The sequence below is a fragment of the Oryza sativa genome, chromosome 10, assembly GCF_034140825.1.
Source record: "Oryza sativa Japonica Group chromosome 10, ASM3414082v1".
Classification (NCBI taxonomy): domain Eukaryota; kingdom Viridiplantae; phylum Streptophyta; class Magnoliopsida; order Poales; family Poaceae; genus Oryza; species Oryza sativa.
In genome coordinates, this window is record NC_089044.1 from 15544627 (window position 1) to 15567248 (window position 22622).

Consider the following 22622-nt stretch of genomic DNA (forward strand, 5'->3'; position numbering starts at 1 on the left):
GCCATAATTATTTCTAGAATCTAGATTTTCTCATAAAAATATTACCATACAAAAATTTTTTTGTGGCAAATACCTTCACATGCGTTATCATATTGCATTTTGTGTATTTTTTTTCAGATTTATGAAAAGGGAATTTGGGTGTTGTAACTATTTGGAAAGGGACATTTGGAAAGTAGAAACCTTTCTCAAATCTCAATCAGGTGTGAAGTACAACCTTTCCAAGTGATCTCAGTTCACTTCCAAGTGTCAGTCAAGTCAATCGAATGAAACATTGGACTTAGGCGAATCGTAGTTGGACTATTATAGTTCGTACTTCCCTAAAATATTTGACACCGTTAATTTTTCTAAATATGTTTGATCGTTTATCTTATTTAAAAACTTTTGTGAAATATATAAAAATATATATACATAAAAGTATATTTAACAATGAATCAAATGATAGGAAAATAATTAATAATTACTTAATTTTTTTAAATAAGACGAACGGTCAAACATATTTAAAAAAATCAACGGTGTCAAACATTTAGGGAAGTATGGAGTACTATAATAGTCCAACTACGATTCGCCTAAATCCAATGTTTCATTCGATTGACTTGACTGACACTTGGAAGTGAACTGAGATCACTTGGAAAGGTTGTACTTCACACCTGTTTGAGATTTGAGAAAGGTTTCTACTTTCCAAATGTCCCTTTCCAAATAGTTACAACACCCAAATTCCCTTTTCATAAATCTGAAAAAAAATACACAAAATGCAATATGATAACGCATGTGAAGGTATTTGCCACAAAAAATTTTTGTATGGTAATATCTATTATATTATTAAGACAGCTCGAAAAGAAGGCACCACGTTCGCCGTGGGGGCTAGAAATTCCCACATTAATCGGAGAAAAAGAAAAAATATCGACCGCTTGATCATTGATAGCCTATATTTTAATGGCTGAGATTTAATTAAAATTTTGGAAGATTAGACTTGGTTTCACGTATACGGACATACCAGGCAAACTGGACGTACGTATCAGACATGGATTGACATGTGCAGTAGTAATAGGACACCAATAAGTATTGACATGTACAGGTAATAGGACACCAATTAACATACGACAACAATAGCAATATGGCAGTAGATTCCAAAATAAAAACACCCGAAAAGGAAAGGAGAGTCCAAGTAGAAATACAATTTAAAAATAGCTGAAATTCGGAATTAAAAATAAGCAATATTGAAAGAAGTTTCCATATAATAATCCAATACGAGATTAATTAAAATTTAAATTAAAATAAAATAAATTCTAAAATTAGAAAAGGAAAGGGGAGTCCATGTAGTAATACAATTTAAAAATAGCTGAAATTCGGAATTAAAAATAAGGAATTTTAAAAGAAGAGTCAATATAAGAACCCAATACGAGATTAATTAAAATTCGAAATAAAAATAAAAATAAATCCGAAATTAGCAAAAGAAAATAAAAGAAGAGTTCAAGTAGGAATACAATTTAAAATTAGCTGAAATTCGGAATTAAAAATAAGTAATATTGAAAGAAGAATCCATATAAGAACCCAATACGAGATTAATTAAAATTTAGAATAAAAAATAATATAATATCCAAAACTAGAAAAATTAAAAGAGAGGTCAAGTAGGAATACAATTTTGAAACAACTGAAATTGAAAATAAAAATTTTTATTAAAAGAACACAACACATTATTAACTAATTTTTAAAAAAAAATCCTGAAAATTTTCAATTAGGAATACAATTTATAAATAACTAAAATTTGTGATAAAAATAAAGACTATTGAAAGAAAAGACATCTAAAACATATGATGAGATAAATTAAGTAATAGGCCTATAAAGAAGTAAAGTGGTGGCGGTTGATACAACATATAAAAATTATTAATAAAACACCAAATAAAATCCTAATGACGATTAAAACGTGGGATGTCAGGCAGGCCATGAAGCAAACGAGTAAGGCGGTTGCCGGGACTTCTAAAAAGTAAAATAATTAAACCCTATTGATAATCATATTCGATTTTTAAAATCTCAATAATAATAGAAAGGAGAAGCAGCGGGCGGGGTGTATAAGAGTATAGTTGCAGAGCCGCCGACGGTTGACGGGACTTCTAGAAAATAAAAAAGTGAATTCCAACGATAGTTATGTTCGGTTTTTAGAATCACAATAACAATAGAGAGTAGTAGGCAGACGGACTGTAGAGGGGCATAGTGGCATCGTTTGATGGGACTTCTAAAAATTATAGAAAATGAAACTACAAGTCCAATTTTTAAGGTTTCGGAACTTCTAAAAAGTAAAAAAAAACCAATGATAATCATGTTTGATTTTAAAATCTCAATGACAATAAAAAAGAGAGACAGCAGGCGAGCCATAGAGCAGTACGATGGCAAAGTCGCTAATAGTTTAGCGGGATTTCTAGAAAGTAAAAATTGAACCCAAACAATAATTATGTTCGATTTTTAAAATCTCAATGAAAATAAAGAGAAGAGACAATGGACGGGACGTAGAGGAGTATAATGACAACGTTTGACGGGACATCTAGAAATTATAAAAACGAAACCCAACGTGACAATAAACTCTAAAAACTATCAAATCCAATTTTTAAAGGTTCCAAGAAAAATGAATAGAAATAGTGGTAGATCGAGCGAGTAAATAAATAAGGAGATGATATAATGGTAGCAACTGGTGTGACTTTTAAAAGCTATATAATTAGAAACACGATGATGATAAGGTTTGGTCTTTCAAAGTCTTAAGAAAATGAGATAGCTATTTAACAAATTTTAAGTAAAATCATAAAAATATATATATATGATATTGTTTGGGTGTTAGCCACGTAATTGCGCGGGCCACCCAGCTAGTTTTTGTATAGAAGGAAGGAGTATTATCTTTTTTTTCTGAGCGAGTAGGATATTCTTGCGGACTGGTGGGGCCGCTAGAAATCCTCTCCTCTCCTTTTTTTTTTTTTAATCTCTTCCTCGCGCGGTTTCGTAGGCGTGGGCGCATTCGTGTTTGCCGTCGCGTCGCGCCGCCACCAAACCAGAAAAACGTGCCCGATCGAGTCCGCCTCACTCTGTTTCTCGCTTTGGATGGGCGCACCGCGCACACACACACTCTGTTTCTCGCTCCCCATCTACTACCTCCTCTGCTTTTCTTCTGCTCTGTGTTCCCCTGCTCTGCAGGAGTAGTTCTTAGTGTTCTTCCTGTAAGTTGTAATTAGTATTAACCTGAAAAATCAATCCATGTGGCTAATTCTTTTCTTTAACATAAGACAATGTCACTAACACTAATGGCGTACTACTACTCGACTGAGTCATTTGTCTTTTTTTTCCTTGAACCGAGATATTTGGAGGCATTTGCTTCAGGCTCAGTCTGATGCAAAAGAAAACAACTGCTACTCCTTCCGTCCATAATATAAGTGATTTTGGATGAATATGACATATCTTAGTATAATGAATCGTCTGTCCATATTCATTGTATTAAAATGTGTCAAATCCATTCAAAATCCCTTATATAATGAGACGGAGGGAGCATTTCGTAACGTTTTGCTTTAGACTGCATGACCAAACGCAATCATCAGAACCTGTTGGCTAACACATGCTAGGAGCAGCCAGCATAGCTGTTAATTTGTAATTGTAATCAGGAAAGAATCATCAAGTCCAAACAACATTCACCTCTCACTCACAATCTGCATTTACAATTGGTCATTCATTCATCTGCATTCGACAACTGATGCGTTTTTGGTTGGCACCCGCCATTCACATCCAACTGCTCTACTCATTCATCTTCATGCAACCCAGTGCAACTCACAAAAACAAAACACTCTTATTTGTATATTACAAACTATAAATGTATGAGCCTTAAAACAAAGAAGAGTGGTATGAGAAAATGAGCTAATAAAGTTATACCGTTGAGTTTTAAAAGGATAATTTCGTGTGAGCACAAAGGCTACAAAACTACACGGACAAGTGACAACATGGCATTGACAGCCACAGCAAGGATTCGATTACCACACGGAGTTATCATGCATCCTCCATCCATCAGCAATTTGCTGGGCATTTCCAGCAGCAGTTATCCTTAAGCAGCCCTTGGACAGCCATCGCCATGCCTGGGAAATCAGGACGTTCTGCCAATTTCATATAGCATCTCAGAGTAAGAAGAACCCTGGCTGCCTCATTGTCAGCCTCAATTTCCTTCAGGTTCAATGCTCGAGCAACATCAAACAGGCCTCCTTTGCACTCAGTTGCGGGACTGTGCTGATGTCAGAGCATCTACGCTCAAGCAATGCAACATCGTATATAGCAGGAAAGAATGCTCTGCGGTGTCCAATGTAAGAACACCATTAGCAGGAAATCGCGAGACGAATCTTTTGAGCCTAACTAATCCATCATTAGCACATGTAGGTTACTGTAGCATTTATGGCTAATCATGGACTAATTAGACTCGAAAGATTCGTCTCGCGATTTCCTCCCTAACTGTGCAATTAGTTTTTTTAAAAATCTATATTTAATGCTTATGCATGTGTCAAAAGATTCGATGTGATGTTTTTAGGAAAAAAATTTTGGAAACTAAACAGACCTAAGTGTGGTGTGCAGTACAACCTTTCCATGTCAGTCAAGTCAATCGAATGATACATTGGATTTAGGCGGAATCGTAGCAGGCGATTTCGCGTAGTACTCCTACAATATTATCTTTTTTTTTTCTGATTGATGAGTAGGATATTCTGGCGGACAGGTAATCCTCTCCTTTTTCTTCTTTCTCGCGACGGTTTACGTACGTGGGCGTGGCCGCGTGGGCGCTCGTGTTCGCAGTCGCGTCGCGCCGCCACCAAACCCCAGGGACGGTGGTGGAGGCGTGGAGCCACCTGGAGAACGTTGGCCAAGACCGCCTCACTCAGTCACTCTCACCCGTTCAGAGCGTCGAAGGGAGACTGTTTCTCGCTCCCCATCTACTATACCTCCTCTGCTTTTCTTCTGCTCTGTTTCCCCTGCTTTGCAGGAGTAGTAGTTCTTAGTGTTCTCCTTGCAATTAGTATTAACCTGAAATTTAATTCCTCTGGCTAATCCTTTTCTTTAACATGAGAAAATGTCACTAATACTAATGGCGTACTAATCGAGTGAGCCATGTGTGTCTCTTTCTTTCCTTTTTCTTTTTTTCTTTCTTGAATCGCTATATTTGCATCAGCCATCAGGTGCCTGGAATTTTGGGCGAATTTGCTTCAGGCTCAGTCTGATGCAAAAGAAAACAATTACTCCTACTAAGTAACGTTTTGTTTCAGACTGCATTACCAAACGCAATCATCACAACCTGTTGGCTAGTAACACATGTTAGTAGCACCTAGCATCACTGCTTATTTGTAGTCAGGAAAGGATCATTCACCTCTCACTCACAGTCTGCATTTACAATTGGTCATTCATTCATCTGCATTCGACAACTGATGCGTTTTTTGTTGGCACCCGCCATTCACATCCAACTGCTCTACTCATTCATCTGCATACAACCCAGTGCAATTTACAAAAACAAAACACTTCTATTTGTATATTACAAACTATAAATGTGAGTCTTAAAACAAAGAAGAGTTTTGATTTTGTAATGCTTTCCAGTCCCTGTCCCCTGCTGCTCTCTCTTTAAATGTAAATAACTTTTATTTCTCTTAATGGAAAAAATTCGCCTCTGGCGTATTCCCGAAAAAAAAAACAAAGAAGAGTGGTCTGAGCAAAAGAGCAACTGAACTTACACCGTTACAACATAAGAAACTCAGTCATGTGAGTCTTAAAAGGAAAAATTCTGTATGAGCACAAAAGATACAAAACTACACGGACAAGTGACAAAATGGCATTGACAACCACAACAAGGATTCGGTTACCACACCGAGTGATCATGCATCCTCCATCCATCAGCAATTTGCTGGGCATTTCCAACAGCAACTCTCCTTAAGCAGCCCTTGGACAGCCATCTTTGTGCCTGGGAAATCAGGGCGTTCTGCCAGTCTCATATAGCATCTCAGAGTAAGAAGAACCCTGGCTGCCTCCATGTCAGCCTCAATTTCCTTCAGGTTCAGTGCTTGAGCAACATCGAGCAGTCCTCCTTTGCACTCAATCCAAGGAATTGTGATGATGTCAAAGGATCTACGCACAAGCAATGCAACATCGTATATAGCAGGAAAGAATGCTCTCCGGTGTCCAATGTAAGAACACCATTGGCTTGGAAGGTCTTGGGGAGAAAGGAATGACCTGATCATCCTGGCGATCCCATGTGCTCCGTGAAATGTCACCCAAGATATGTTGGGGTCACCCAATGCCCCACAAGATGCCATAAACTTAGCAAACTGTTGAGGATGCACACAGGCATTGTCTGCCCTGGAACTGATGCAGAATTTCCAGGCACGACTGTAAGCCAACATTCCTTCAGCGTTCATAAATGTGACGATGATTTCGTACAAGTCAGAATCCTTAAGAAATGTCTTGATGAGTTCATAATTTTGTTGGGCTTCAACTGCGTAGGAGCGCTTACCCAATTGAGCATGGATTACCTCTACTCCAACGATGTTGAAGTTGCTGGCCACCAGCTCTTCAATTCGTCTTGCCTCTTCATCCAACTTATGTGGTAGCATCTTGACAACGTAGATGCTTCCAGTATGGTTGTCAATATGGCGTGCACATTTGATAGCCATGTTCCACTCCTCCAACCCAGCAAGCAATCCCCGCCGAGCATCCATGCGGTGCATCTGGTGACCTGAAAGGCTGACGATCTTGAAGAAACAGGACAATGTAAGCAGCGCGTCGGAGCCGGCGTGGTGTTCGTCGCCGTTACGCGGAATTCCAAGGTATTCAGCTAGTGCGGTGAGGCTCCCATTGAAGCCATCCTTCACCAGCTTCCCAAGGACGCGCACGTCGTAGACGACTGGGAACTTCTCCCGCACTTTTTGCAGGAAGGTGGCAAGCTTAGGCGGCAGGAGGCAATTGCCGCCATGGTCTCCCCCTTGCAGCAAGCGGAGGAGGAAAGCCAAGTCATAGTCGCCGTGAAAGGCGACCCAGGTGACGGAGCCGTCGCCGAACGGGAGGTGGCGCAGGAGCCCCTCGTAAACAAACTCCGGCGCGACGCCTCTTTTGCTGTGCTGCGTGAGATCATGGCCTTGACTGGATAGGAAATCTATCGACTTGCCATGGTACTTTGGCGAATTGACGTTGAAGTCGAAGTTGATCTCCAGTGCTATCAGCGGCGAGGGAGCTTGTTCGCCTTCACCGACGAATGCAAATGTGAGGCCCATCTGAAAAATGCCACCTCCGTTCACGTACCTGCGCATGTGTTGGTAGCAGCTGATGGAGGTTACTGGCCTATGGCTCACGTTGGTGGCGGCGTCCGCTGCGAACTCCATGTCGACGGCGATATAGAGGTGGCGATGAGGTTGATGAAGCGCTTCCAGCACGAGCTTGAACTGCTCCATGCAATTCTCCCGCCACACGCTCTGCACGGTGGCCGTGGCGAGGTGGTACACCAAGTTCTGCTTCCCATCAACGCCGGTGTGGCGCAACCAGGGAACGGCTGTACCGACGTCGTCGAACACCAAGTTCCTCTCCCAACGCGCGATAGTGTCGTGCAACCCGGAGACGATGGTGCCAACGTTGTCGCAGACCATGTTCTGCTCCCCGCCCGCGCCGGTGTGGAGCAACCCGTCGACGTCGGTGCAGAGCACCAAGTTCTGCTCCCAGCCAGCGCCGGTGGTGTGCAACCCATCGTCTTGCTCCGCGCCCCCGACGGTGTGGTTCGACCCGTCGATGTCGTCATCGATCACCAAGTTCTGCTCCCCGCCTGCGCCGGTGTGGTGCAACCCGTCATCAGTGCTGTCGAGCAGCAAGTTCTGCTCCGCGCCCCCGACGGTGTGCTGCGACACGTCGACGGCGGTGTCGAGCACCAACTTCTGCTGCTTCCCGCCCGCGCCGGCGTCGAGCACCAAGTTGTGCTGCTTCCAGCCCACACCGGCGAGGTGCAACCCGTCGTCGGCGGCGTCGAGCACCAACTTCTGCTGCTTCCCGCCTGCGCCGGCGTCGAGCACCAAGTTGTGCTGCTTCCCGCCCACGCCGGCGAGGTGCAACCCGTCGTCGGCGGCGTCGAGCACCAACTTCTGCTGCTTCGCGCCCGCGCCGGCGTCGACCACCAAGTTGTGCTGCTTCCCGCCTACACCGGCGAGGTGCAACCCGTCGTCGGCGGCGTCGAGCACCAAGTTGTGCTGCTTCCCGCCCACGCCGGCGAGGTGCAACCCGTCGTTGGCGGCGTCGAGCACCAACTTCTGCTGCTTCCTGCCTGCGCCGGTGTGGTGCAACCCGTCGTCCTCGAGCACCAACTTCTGCTGCTTCCTGCCCGTGCCGGCGTCGAGCACCAAGTTGTGCTGCTTCCCGCCCACGCCGGCGAGGTGCAATCCGTCGGGGGCGGCGTCAAGCACCAAGTTGTGCTTCTTCCCGCCCACGCCGGCGAGGTGCAACCCGTCGTCGGCGGCGTCGAGCACCAACTTCTGCTGCTTCCCGCCCGCGCCGGCGTCGACCACCAAGTTGTGCTGCTTCCCGCCCACGCCGGCGAGGTGCAACCCGTCGTCGGCGGCGTCGAGCACCAACTTCTGCTGCTTCCCGCCTACGCCGGTGTGGTGCAACCCATCGTCGTCGGCGTCGAGCACCAACTTCTGCTGCTTCCTGCCCGGGCCGGCGTCGAGCACCAAGTTGTGCTGCTTCCCGCCCGCGCCGGCGAGGAGCAATCCGTCGGTGGCGGCGTCAAGCACCAAGTTGTGCTGCTTCTCGCCCACGCCGGCGAGGTGCAACCCGTCGTCGGTGGCGTCGAGCACCAACTTCGGCTGCTTCCCGCCCGCGCCGGCGTCGACCACCAAGTTGTGCTGCTTCCCGCCCACGCCGGCGAAGTGCAACCCGTCGTCGGCGGCGTCGAGCACCAATTTCTGCTGCTTCCCGTCCGCGCCGGCGTCGAGCACCAAGTTGTGCTGCTTCCCGCCCACGCCGGTGAGGTGCAACCCGTCGTCGGCGGCATCGAGCACCAAGTTGTGCTGCTTCCCGCCCACGCCGGCGAGGTGCAACCCGTCGTCGGCGGCGTCGAGCACCAACTTCTGCTGCTTCCCGCCTGCGCCGGTGTGGTGCAACCCATCGTCGTCGGCGTCGAGCGCCAACTTCTGCTGCTTCCTGCCCGTGCCGGCGTCGAGCACCAAGTTGTGCTGCTTCCCGCCCACGCCGGCGAGGTGCAATCCGTCGGTGGCGGCGTCAAGCACCAAGTTGTGCTGCTTCTCGCCCACGCCGGCGAGGTGCAACCTGTCGTCGGTGGCGTCGAGCACCAACTTCTGCTGCTTCCCGCCCGCGCCGGCGTCGACCACCAAGTTGTGCTGCTTCCCGCCCACGCCGGCGAAGTGCAACCCATCGTCGGCGGCGTCGAGCACCAATTTCTGCTGCTTCCCGCCCGCGCCAGCGTCGACCACCAAGTTGTGCTGCTTCCCGCCCACGCCGGTGAGGTGCAACCCGTCGTCGGCGGCGTCGAGCACCAAGTTGTGCTGCTTCCCGCCCACGCCGGCGAGGTGCAACCCGTCGGCGGCGGCGTCGAGCACCAACTTCTGCTGCTTCGCGCCCGCGCCAGCGTCGAGCACCAAGTTGTGCTGCTTCCCGCCTACGCCGGCGAGGTGCAACCCGTCGTCGGCGGCGTCGAGCACCAACTTCTGCTGCTTCCCGCCCACGCCGGCGAGGTGCAACCCGTCGTCGGCGGCGTCGAGCACCAACTTCTGCTGCTTCCCGCCTGCGCCGGTGTGGTGCAACCCGTCGTCCTCGGCGTCGAGCACCAACTTCTGCTGCTTCCTGCCCGTGCCGGCGTCGGGCACCAAGTTGTGCTGCTTCCCGCCCACGCCGGCGAGGTGCAATCCGTCGGGGGCGGCGTCAAGCACCAAGTTGTGCTGCTTCCCGCCCACGCCGGCGAGGTGCAACCCGTCGTCGGCGGCGTCGAGCACCAACTTCTGCTGCCTCGCACCCGCGCCGGCGTCGAGCACCAAGTTGTGCTGCTTCCCGCCCACGCCGGCGAGGTGCAACCCGTCGTCGGCGGCATCCCACGCCGGCGAGGTGAAACCCGTCGTCGGCGGCATCGAGCACCAAGTTGTGCTGCTTCCCGCCCACGCCGGCGAGGTGCAACCCGTCGTCGGCGGCGTTGAGCACCAACTTCTGCTGCTTCCCGCCTGCGCCGGTGTGGTGCAACCCATCGTCGTCGGCGTCGAGCACCAACTTCTGCTGCTTCCTGCCCGTGCCGGCGTCGAGCACCAAGTTGTGCTGCTTCCCGCCCACGCCGGCGAGGTGCAATCCGTCGGTGACGGCGTCAAGCACCAAGTTGTGCTGCTTCTCGCCCACGCCGGCGAGGTGCAACCCGTCGTCGGCGGCGTCGAGCACCAACTTCTGCTGCTTCCCGCTCGCGCCGGCGTCGACCACCAAGTTGTGCTGCTTCCCGCCCACGCCGGCGAGGTGCAACCCGTCGTCGGCATCGTCGAGCACCAATTTCTGCTGCTTCCCGCCCGCGCCGGCGTCGACCACCAAGTTGTGCTGCTTCCCGCCCACGCCGGGGAGGTGCAACCCGTCGTCGGCGGCGTCGAGCACCAAGTTGTGCTGCTTTCCGCCCACGCCGGCGAGGTGCAACCCGTCGTCGTCGGCGTCGAGCACCAACTTCTGCTGCTTCCTGCCCGTGCCAGCGTCGAGCACCAAGTTGTGCTGCTTCCCGCCCACGCCGGCGAGGTGCAACCCGTCGTCGGCGGCGTCGAGCACCAATTTCTGCTGCTTCCCGCCCGCGCCGGCGTCGAGCACCAAGTTGTGCTGCTTCCCGCCCACGCCGGTGAGGTGCAACCCGTCGGCGGCGGCGTCGAGCACCAACTTCTGCTGCTTCCCGCCTGCGCCGGTGTGGTGCAACCCGTCGTCGTCGGCGTCGGCGTCGAGCACCAACTTCTGCTCCCTGGCCATGCTGGTGTGCTGCAACATGGGGACGACGGTGCTGACGTTGCCGCAGACCATGGTGCTGTCGAGAGAGACCACCGCGAGAGTACAAGGTGAGTCCCGTCGTCTCGCGTGTCACTCTCAACGCAACGATATCCTCTGACGTATTGAACACTGCCTCTCCTACTGGCACCGGCCAAAAACGATGTAGCTGTTCTTTTTAATTCAAAACTATGCGGCCCCAGGTTGTGTGGGGCGGGACGGATGGAGTGGTGGTTAAGCGCGCGCAGGGAGCGAACGCGTTCAACCGATGGACAAGCAGTTTTGGTAATATCGAGTTGAGTGGAATTTCTGGCAAATTTGCGCTACAAAACACTTGATTGACTTGTTCGTCAACTGTATGCGTCAATTGTTTATTACGGCTGATTCAGACTATGGGTTCGACGATATGTCAATGGTTGAAAAGCAGATGGAAGGATGAAGAGGGAAGATTGGGGATGAGGAGCGACGGCGGATGGATGGGCCGAAGAAGCGCGGCGCCGAGACCGGGGATGACGCCGGCGGGCGGCGGTGATGGATGGAGCGGCGACGCGGGATGCCAAGGGTTCTACCAGCAGCTAAGTAGATCCGCATCACCAATTTCTGTTTGGAACTGTCAACCAATTTATGTTTTCCTTCGAGATGATTACTGTTTATTCTCTTTTTTCTTCCCACAATGATGTTTTTGTCATATTTTCAACTTTCAAGTTCCAATTCAATGGAAACCGCGATATGAGATTGGCGTTTGCTGTACCTCATCTTCATGCTGCTACAATATTAAACCACTCTGTGTTCTTTGAATATGACGCTGGATCTCTTTTAGACATGCTTGGTTGTGATACATCTTCAAAATTGAAACATACATAGAAAGAGGACTTCCTTTCTTAACTGTTGAAGGGTGGGTGTGGGCCGTGGCCCCAGTTATTCACTGATGTGAAGTTCTTCTGTAAAATTTTACAGTGGACTTACTCGCCAAACTCGCAATAAAACGGTAATTAATTGAACAAAAAAAATCCTAAGCAAACTGAGTTGATCTCTCTTTTTTTTAAGGTTATCTTCTTTTTTCAGTCTTCGAGTGCGGTATTGAAATGCCTTTTTTCAGTCTTAAGAGTGTGCTATTGCAGATGGAGGATAGAGCAAAACTTGAGGAATTTAGTAGCGATAGCGACTGATACGCCAAACATTTTCATGCAAATTCTCCAAAGCGATCCTGACTGAGAATGTTTTCTAAGAAAGCAAGAACTATGCCTTGTGTATTGATAGAGCAGGAAAACAAATTTATTTAGAGTTTTGTGGGAGGGAGAATCACTCCCCATTTATACAAGTTAATACAAGAAGTTAATCCTGTTTGAGATTGCACAATATTTGATATACATTTGACCATGTAGTGTTTTCAGGAGACTGGGTCTTCGTGTGTGTGTGTTGTCCTTATTGTTTCTCCTGTGAGGTCCTGTTGTTGTTAGATTCTTTGGTCTGCAAAACTCTGATGTGCAGGTCTTTTGTATCCTTTAATTTTAGCTGGCATCCCTAGCCCTGAAATTTCTGCATCCCCAACATTTGGTTTCAATAACGACAGGGGGTCCTACCCTTTATAAAAGAAATGTATCATACTAAAATCTAAGCGTTCAGCTTGAATTTTCTTGAATCTGTAAGTGAAAAACTAACAGTTGGGAGGGAGCAAACTAAAACAGAATGTGAAGAATTCTCGCTGGTACATAACATATTTCCAATCTTATTTATTCCTCATCTCATCTGCTAGCATGATCCGAGAAAAAAAAAAATCAGAATGTGACTTGAGTTTTCTGTGTACACTTATGTGACGTGATATGAGTTCTAATATAACATTTGATGAAGTTATACCAGCATCACGTTGTTTGCCCAGTTCTTCTCCTCGTGTATTGATTGTAATATCTAATTACAGATCAGTTCATAGCTCAAACTGGACTTGATTACTGATAGCACAAGATTTAAAACGGAGCAAGATTAAGATTAGGGTATGTACATATATACAAGTGTTAGGACTGCGACAAGAAGCTGTCGAAGCAAAACTGAGGTCGCTGTGATGACAGTTGCAATAGTCTTCTCCAGTTTCTTTCGTAGTGAGGATTTCAGAGATGAAATAATAAGACCACTTTGTAATTCTAGGTGGATCAATTATTACAAGCAGAAGACAGATAGTGAACTTATGGTCAAGAACTGCATATACCAAGGTCTGTTCTACATAACATCCAAAGTTTCTTACGACAAATAGGGGGAAGTAATCTTTGTTAGGTCTGTTTTGCAATGCTTTGCCGGCCTGAAGGAGAAGCCAGATGGAACAGTGGGAATGCAATATTCAGATCCAGGAGGGTTCCACAAGCAGAGGTACGCCAATAAGAGAAACTGAAAATCACTATGGCGTATCCGATGAGACACTGTTTTGAATTTCAAACCTTTTGCGAAATACGCCATGCTAAATCAGATGGTCACCACACTGAGTGATTATGCATCCTCCATCCATCAGCAATTTGCTGGGCATTTCCAGCAGCAGCTCTCCTTAAGCAGCCCTTGGACAGCCATCGCCATGCCTGGGAAATCAGGACATTCTGCCAATCTCATATAGCATTTCAGAGTAAAAGAAGATGACATGAATCTACATAACCCGAAGATGTAAACAGTTGATCAGAAGATTGACACAATATCACTTAAATTGAAGATGATGGCATATATGTTATTTAAGTTACATAATCTTAGTTTTTAGCCCAATGCTTGAAGTCAACCTGATCAGTTAGTAAGAGTTGTGACCGCATAAAACTATTTGACAGCAGCAGACCATGCAAACAGCTTAACATGATCTATTATTCAAGAACATCATTATTAACCATCAGCAGGTTGTATAAGGTCCAAAACAAAAGGGAAAGAGATCCAGAGAAATTGTTTCAGTACAGAGAGCCAGGAGGATTAACCTGTTACTGGGCATACAAGAGATCAAGACCCTGACCTTTGTTGTTGGCTCTTTGGCATTGTGATAGCTACGATGGCTGGTGATCTGCTTCCTCACTGTGCCGACAGCTTCCGGGGACGAACAGTTTGAAGAGTCCCTGATAATGCAATATGAAACATGTAGAAATTTTCTTCTAAAAATACCTCAGGAAAAAAGGGCATAACCGCATCACAGCAACAAGCAGACCAAACTGTTTAGTGGCAGGTGTCTAGGTGATCTCCAACTGCAAACAAAGCAGGGCATCATTGACGCCCAATGCATGAGTCATGAGAAAACAAGCAAGAAGCAACCATGAGAGGAGTAAATTTTCCTTGAATCGAAGTATACAACATCATTTTGTAGGCACAATTGGCAATAGCATGCAGAGGAGTAAACTATGCTTCATTCTTTTGCATCTGTTTTTTTTCTCGGTCCATGGATCTACAAGCTCAAATTGTTTTAGCATATTGAAGGAAGGAGATGCTACAACATACCTGGAGAACAGAATATGTATGGCTTTATTGAATCTGTGGTGTCCTTCATCATGACAAGAGAAGAGTGCTGGTTAAAAAGAAGCAATACGCATCATCCACAACTTCTGCATATGGATATACCACACCAAACGAATGAAAAACACTCAAGAAGTTAGGTCACTAAAATTAATAGCTTCTTCAGTTCAATACCAAACTCCAAACGCATCCTAAAGGGGACATCCATAACAAACTTCACAGATGCACAACTGTTCAACTAGAACTGCAAACTTCTCTTTAGGTAGGCAAGCAAAATACACCTTTCTTTGAATTTCAAGGGGAAAAATATCAAAAGAAGAGCTTGTTACCAGACAAAATTACAATCTAAAACCAGAAAACAAAACTGAGCACCACAAGAAAGCTTTGAATAAATAGATCAAGATGAATGTTCCCTAGTAGTAGCTTGAGTTTGGAACAAAAATACATTTGATCAGGGTATATCAAGGTATTACGAATGTCAAACTGTCAATTACTTCAGTTTAACATGCAAGTTTACTTTCTCATGATCAACAGCTCAACACCATAAAATATAGAAATATACCATGATAAACCCCAAAACAAAGAGAGAGCATATCATAGATACAACAGGAAAATATAGTCAAACAAATTGGCATATAAGCAAGATCAACAAATTAATCTAGAGTTCTAGACTGAAGAGAAATGAAAATAATTTCAGAAACTTAGCGATACCTTTTCTAGTAAAAATCACCATAAACTTACAGATTAGACACAACCAAACTAAAGGAAATAGTAAATTTGAATTTGCATTGGCTGCTCATTGAAAATTTTCATGAAGGAAATTGGCCATTCCAGTGTTGTAATTATGGTCTACAAGAAATGAGCACATCTTTTGACCCAAAGTATGCAAAATGCTACCAATTCACTATCATGTGAACAAAGAAACTTTTGGAAAGGAAGCATCTAACTGCATTTCCATGTATTGCAACAATAGAGAACCTTCTCAAGCAGTCCATTGGCAGTGCTATATCATATGAGAAAAAGGTGAATCAGGGAAAAAGTTGATTGTTGCTAAGCAGCGTAACACTGTGAAACTGAACCACTAGCTCAACTTCCTAAAGATGCGCACACATCAGTAAACCTATACAGGCAGTAAAACTGAACTATGTCACAAGCATTTGGCTGAAGAGACATACCAGTAGAAAGAAAATGGGTAATGTGCACACAGATCAGTTGTACTTGAACCACATATAATGGATGGACTTGATAAGAGTTTAACAACTGTAACCTCACAATGTCAGTTAAATTGAACAGATGATTCAAGTGATCAAGTCAGCTGTGTATTGAATAATTTTCTTCCATCAAGTACAAAAATATAGTGTAGAACAAGAACCAGCAGAACCCTCAGATATATTGAAGTGGACTATCTACAGTTGATCCTTTTCCTTTTATAGACAAAACTATACAGAAGAAGTACATTCAGTCACTAACTAGTTAGTCACAGCTGATTTGGGAGCTGCATGTACGTGCTTGAATTGGGTAGGCACCCGCCAACAATCATCCGACCATAGGCAGCATAGGCACTATCAGTACTGCCGGAAACACTGTACCCCCTAATAAGAGCGTTATATGTGAAAACGTTAGGCTTCCAGCCTTTCGTCAGTAGCTCTTCATACATTTTCCCAGCTTCAGCAGCCTTCCCTGCTTTTCCTAAGTGGAGAATTAGTGAATTATAAGTGTACAAGTTCGGGACAATTCCCTTCTTCTGCATCTCATTGAATAGAGACACTGCTTCCTCTAATCTTTTTGATTTTCCAAGACCATCAATGAGCAAATTGTAAGTAATTAGATCAGGTTCAAGACCCATTTCTAATAATTGCCTAAAATATGTTAGACCATCATTTAACTGTCCTGCCTTGCAGAGTGTGTCAATAATAATCGTGTAGGATTTTATATCTGGGTTTATTCCCTGGTCAACCATATCCTGAAACAAATGACAGACCTTCTCTGTATTACCAGCTATTCGATGTCCATTCAGTAGTATATTGTAGATAGTGCAATTGGCCTTGCATCCATACTCCAGCATCTCATTGAAAAGATTTTCTGCATCTTCTATCCTTCCAGCTTTTAACAGACCATCAAGAAGAGGGCCATATGTGCATGGTGTGGGTGAGAAACCTTGGCTCATCAGGTTGTAGTACAAATCAATAGCCTGCTCCAACCTTCTTGACTTTACAAGACCTGAAATGATTGTGTTATAAGTAACATAAGTTGATTCATATCCCTTGCGATGCATCTCTTCTTGAACTTTTAGCATTTCCTCTATCCGCATTGACTTTCCCATGGCATCAAGAAGTAAGTTGTAAGTAAACTCATCTGGACCACAACCGAGTTCCTTCATTTCAGCAAACAAGCCTTCAGCAATATCTATTAGGTTTTCATCAACAAGCCCACAAATCAAAGAATTATATAATCCAGTTTTTAGTGAAACTCCAAAGCTCTTGAACTTTTTGACAAGTTCATGTGCTTCAAGAGCTTTCTTCTGCTTACAGAGATGCTTAATTAATGGGCACAAAAAGAAATCATCCAAGGTAATACCACTTGATGCTATGATTTCAGCAAACTCAATTGACTTTTCGATGCCAGCCTTCTTCAGTATCCCTTCCATTAGTGAATGGCATGAAGACCTATCTGTTTTGGAGCCAGGTTGGAGGAAGTAGTCCTTGATAATATGCAGAGCTTCCTTCATCAGTCCAATTTTCACAAAACTTGGGAGGATAGTACACAGTGTTGCATAATCTGGAATAAGAACCTTCTTCATCTGACAAAAAATACTGAATGCCTCATTATATCTTTCTTCTTTAACAAGGCCATATATAACAGTGTTGTAAGACGAAAGATCAGGTATGCATCCTTTCGTAGTCATACTGTATAGCATATCAAGTGCATCATTAACTGCCCCGTTCTTGCAGAGACAGTCAAGAATCGTATTGTATGTTATCAAATTAGGAGGATAATTACTGTGGTACATTTCTTCAAGCAGATGCATTACCTCCTTGACTTTACCTTCCCTTCCCAATCCTGCCAAAAGTGTATTGTAAGTCCCATCTGTTGGCTCTAGATTCATTTCTTTTAGTTGATAAAAGATCCGCCAGGCTTCATCACCCCTGCCTGCCTTGTAGAGTGTATCAATCAAAGAATTCACGGCAAGAACATCAGGAACACAATTATTTTCAATCATATCATAGAAAATCTTCACAGCTTCATCAAATTTTGATGCCTTGCTGCAACACTTGATCATCATAGTGTAGGTGATAGTATCCGGAGAAACCCCCATAGCTTTTAATTCATGAAATACCCTTTTTGCCATGCCAAGTCTACCAGATTTGGCAAGACCAAACAAAACAGCATTACCAGCAACAACATCTGGCACAATCCCTTTGCTCTTCATTAGTTCATATCTCTGTATTGCCTTTATAGATTCACCAGATTTTCCATAGTAATTTATGAAAAGAACATGTGTGTAACCATTTGGTTTAGGTCCATGAATATCCATATGTTTAAACAGCTCTAAGGCATCACCAAATCTATCAGCTTTAAGAAACCCCGATATCAGCGAGTTGTATGAATACTGCTCAGGCACTATACCCTTTTGTTTCATCTCATCAAACATTTCCAAAGCTTCAAAGACCCTCCCAACTTGGCACAATGCATCAATAACTGCTGTATAAGCAACAACATTGTCATTGTACCCATCAGCTTTCATTGCATTCCAGATTTCCATCACTGATTGCGAGTCACCATTGTCACCAAACTTATCTAACAGAGTAATGTAGGTCACTCGATCAGGTTTTTGATCACTCTTCTTCATCTTCCAAAAAACATCCTTGGCATCACTGATACGGCCAGCATCGCAAAGAACCTGTATAAGCACGGTATGGGTAATGACATCCGGCTTACACCCTTCATTCTCCATTTTCGCAAGTATCCGATAAGCTTCATCGAATCTTTTGGCTTGTCCAAGAACTCGAATACAGATGGTGTAGCTATACACATTCGGCTTCACGCCATGAGCCTCCATTTCACGCAACAACCAAAGAACCGTCTCGACATCCCTCCTCTTCCCGAACGCCACCATCAGCACAGAGTAGGTTCTCACACTAGGCACAACACCATCCACCATCATCACCCTATAAACCTCCAACGCCTCCCTATCAAACCCGGACTTCACAAGGAAATAAACCAGGCCATTATACGTGTACGCGTTCAAGACAATCCCGGCCTCCTTCATGACCGGCAGCGCCACCGGCGCGCTCCGGAGTCCCCCCTCCACACCAAGCCCTCCGAAGATCGCCGCGAACGTGCCCACGTTCGCCTTGACGATCTGCCTCTGCATTACGTCGAACACCTCGGCCATGTCCCCGACCCGGCCATGGCCGCGCATGAGCTCGAGCATGTAGTTGCACGACGCGGTCGTGTGGGCCACCCTGGGCTTCCGCGCCGCCGACCTGAACCGCTCAAGCGCCTCGGCGGGGCCATCCGCCGACCTGAGCGCGTGGATGACGTCCTCCGCCGCCCTCCGCTCGTCGCACGGCGGCGGCGCGCGCGGCTGCACCCGGGCGCGGCCGATTCGCCGCTTACTGGGCCGAGACGGCGATAGTCCAGGTGAGGAAACCCCCGCAGTCCTCGACGACGGCGGCGACCCGCCGAGGACGCCGGAGCAGCAGCAGACCTCCAACATCCGGCGAGCAACAACGACAACAACAACACCTGAAAAATTCCCAAGAAGCACCAAGAAACTGAGAGAATTTCAAGAAACATCAGCGAGAATCCAACTTGAGACGAACAAACAAACTGTTACTACTTGTATTAAGGTTAAGTATCGGAAATTAAGAGAGGAGCTTAACGAAAGCAAAGCAAATTCCAGGCAAAAGTAGTCCCGGTGGGAGAGAGAGAGATGAATCAGGAAGAGGATGTGGATGCTCACCACACCAGGATCCCCTCCCTTGCTCTTGCTCTGCTCGCCAGATGGAGATAGGCGGCCCTCCCCTCCACTCCCCTGTTCAGCCGCGAGATGGCGCAAGGAGTGGAGTGGAGACGGGAGATATTTTTTTTCTTTTACGCCAGGGAAGGGGGAAAAGATAGGGGACAAGTATCCGAACAAGAGGTGAACAATGAAAAATGATTCAGATAAGGCCACAAGGGAGATAGAGCCTCAGGCATAGGCTATGCCCGATTAGATTCATAACTTTTTTTTTTCTTCAAACTTTTAACTTTTTCTTCGTATCGAATTTTCTTAGCCACACAAACTTTTAACTTTTTCGTCACATTGTTCTAATTTCTTCAAACTTCCAATTTTGGTGTGGAACTAAATATAGCCATAGATAGATTAGAGTAGAAGAGAACGGAAGGGCTCGTAACATTTTGGCACATATTATAGGGTCCTTTTTTTTGCATTTGTCAACTAAGAGAATAGGAAGTGCTCCAATCTACCGCGTCCATTTCAAATCTAAAGGCTAGCAATAGGATATCGCATTCTCCCACCGAGAAGTACTATTGCACTGGATACTTCCCAACTTCCCGGATATTCCCTTCATTCTATAATATAAGGGATTATTCTCTACTGGGTAAGATTAAAATACTAGAATATCCTATTAAATGATATTTGCTTATGGGTGATTAGGTAGTTGGGAGTTGTAGAAATTTGGACATGCTCTCTTCCAAATTCACAGTTTTAGGATGTGTCACGAGTACCAGGTAAAAGTTATACACCGATTTAAAACCACACAGTAAGGTAATAAATAATTATTAAGTGTAATTCTTTTATGATGAAAACTTTAATATGGCACTAATAATAATTACATCACATGTTGTTTATAGATTTCGTATGATAGTAATACAAACAACGAAAATTGATGAATAGAATAGCCTGTGCATTGTATCAGGAAATAAAAACATTTTGAAGCTAATAAAGTTCGTGCGTTCACCACACCACGCGTCTACGTTTGATCATACTGCTAAAACAAAACAAAATATGCACACAACACCCCCAAGGAATATGTCTTCTAAACGACGCTTCCAAGGAGGAAAACGATGCCAAAAGCGCCACTGCCGCCTGTCCTAGAGAACCAGGACGTGGTTTTCACCTGAAGGACCCATTGGGAAACGATAGAAAACACAGCAATGCCCCAAGGAGGAAAACGACGCCAAAAGCGCCACCGCCGCCTGTCCTAGAGAACCAGGACGTTGTTTTCACCTGAAGAACCCATTGGGAAACGATAGAAAACACAGCAATGCCCCAAGGAGGAAAACGACGCCAAAAGCGCCACCGCCGCCTGTCCTTGAGAACCAGGACGTTGTTTTCACCTGAAGAACCCATTGGGAAACGATAGAAAACACAACAATGCCCCAAGGGGAAAACGACGCCCGCAGGCGTTGCCATTGCCGGCTCACCCATTGTTCTACTCTCCCGCGCTAAAGAGTGCATGCCAGTTCAGCAAAACCACCATCTAATCCCCTTCGATGCGCAACCACCACGTCGACGCCTCGCCGCCGGCCGGCCATCAAAGAAGAGTCTCAACCCTTGTCGTGCTTCAAGTCCACCCACGTGATTGGGTTGGAGAGGGAGAGGGTGAGAGAAGAATGGATCCCCTCTTCCCCCACAAAAGGCCGTAGGCTTCAACACCCCCCTCACAACATGACCGTCGTCGCCGCCTCGACCGGGGCGCGCGTGTTCCAACGGGTGCCTAGTCGCATCGTCGTCGCCTCCGTTCTCTCACTGCGACAGCCTCCGTCCTCCTCACCGTCCACTGCCGACCACCGGGAGCGTCGCCACCGCCGACGGGCTTTACACCGCCCTCAGCCGCTCCATCGCGCCGTTCAGTCGTCTCCTGTCGCCGGCCACGCGCACCAGCTTCCGCTACCCACGTGATTGGGTTGGAGAGGGAGAGGGTGAGAAAAGAATGGATCCCCTCTTCCCCGCAAAAGGCCGTAGGCTTCAACACCCCCCTCACAACATGACCGTCGTCGCCGCCTCGACCAGGGCGCTCGTGTTCCAACGGGTGCCTGGTCGCATCGTCGTCGCCTCCATTCTCTCACTGCGGCAGCCTCCGTCCTCCTCACCGTCCACTGCCAACCACCGGGAGCGTCGCCACCGCCGACAGGCTTTACACCGCCCTCAGCCGCTCCATCGCGCCGTTTAGTCATCTCCTGTTGCCGGCCACGCGCGCCAGCTTCAGCTGCGGCTGCCACCGTGGCCTCCACGAGCGCCGGCCTCCGCTGCCACCGGCCGCGCCTTTGCACACGCCGGTTTTTGCCGTCGCCAGCCACGCCTCTACTGCCTCCGCCGCCGGCGGCCATTGCGTCCTCCGCGCGTGCCAGTCTCCACCGCCGCCGGTCGCAGCTTCGCACGCGCTAGCCTCCTTCACCAGCTGCCGCCAGCCACCAGACGCCGCCGCCTTCGCCTCCCGTCGTCGCTGCCCGAGAGCGGCTTGCTCCGGCCAGATCCAGATCCACCCATGGGGAGGCCGGATCCAGCCGCGGCGGCGCTGAATCTGCCGCCTCCACGCCGTGTCTTCAACCTCTGCTCCGCGCGCCGGCCCGCCTTCCATGCACATAGCGCCGTCGACGTTTGGCCTTGCCGCCGCCGTCCCAGCTGGCCGCTCGGTTCTCCGGTAGCTGCGAGGGGAGGGAGAGGAGGAGAGAGTGGCAGCGGCGGTGCTAGGTTTCCCCCCGAGTCGCCCACGCGTGGGCGACCTACTACATTTCTGAATTCTTTAACCTAAAGGAATACAGAGATAACCTTTCTGAATCTTGAAGCCGGAAGATGTTGCTTACAGGAGATACTGACATGAAGCTTAGGCGATATGAGTTTGCAAGTAACGAAGTTGATGAAATGATAAGGTTTGGGTGTTTCTTTTCTCCCCCTGGAGCACTCTTCATGGAGAACTGCATTCGTGAGTAAATTCATCGACTCTAAATTCATAGTGGATTTGTGTTTAAATTGCTTAGTTGCATCTGAAATAATTCATGAATACTGTAATTTGAATGTGACCATTCGTCTGAAACGTTCAACCTGAAAGAATTATAATCCATTTGCATAACTTCTACATGAAGATTGGTCTATCGATGTCTTTCCTGTGATTATTGACATGAACACATACTGCCTGACAGGAAACGTT

General features: G+C 46.7%; 1 protein-coding gene across 2 annotated transcripts; it reads right to left on the reverse strand.

Moving 5' to 3' along the window:
* Positions 1-15766: 15766 nt before the first annotated feature.
* On the reverse strand, positions 15767-19564 carry LOC4348654 (pentatricopeptide repeat-containing protein At4g31850, chloroplastic). Of its 2 annotated transcripts, none has more exons than XM_066304905.1 (2): positions 19430-19564; positions 15767-19212 (listed from the first exon to the last, which is right to left on the reverse strand). In XM_066304905.1, the coding sequence occupies exon 2, from the start codon at positions 19181-19183 to the stop codon at positions 15941-15943; it is 3243 nt and encodes a 1080-aa protein (XP_066161002.1). In that variant the 5' UTR covers positions 19184-19212; positions 19430-19564; the 3' UTR covers positions 15767-15940. The 2 variants fall into 2 exon arrangements, with proteins under 2 accessions (XP_066161002.1, XP_015614728.1); XM_015759242.3 differs by having other exon boundaries at positions 19350-19530.
* Positions 19565-22622: the final 3058 nt, after the last annotated feature.

Excerpts from the sequence above, each read along its gene's own strand:
- LOC4348654 (XM_066304905.1), bottom strand. The coding sequence starts at position 19,183 with ATGTTGGAGGTCTGCTGCTGCTCCGGCGTCCTCGGCGGGTCGCCGCCG.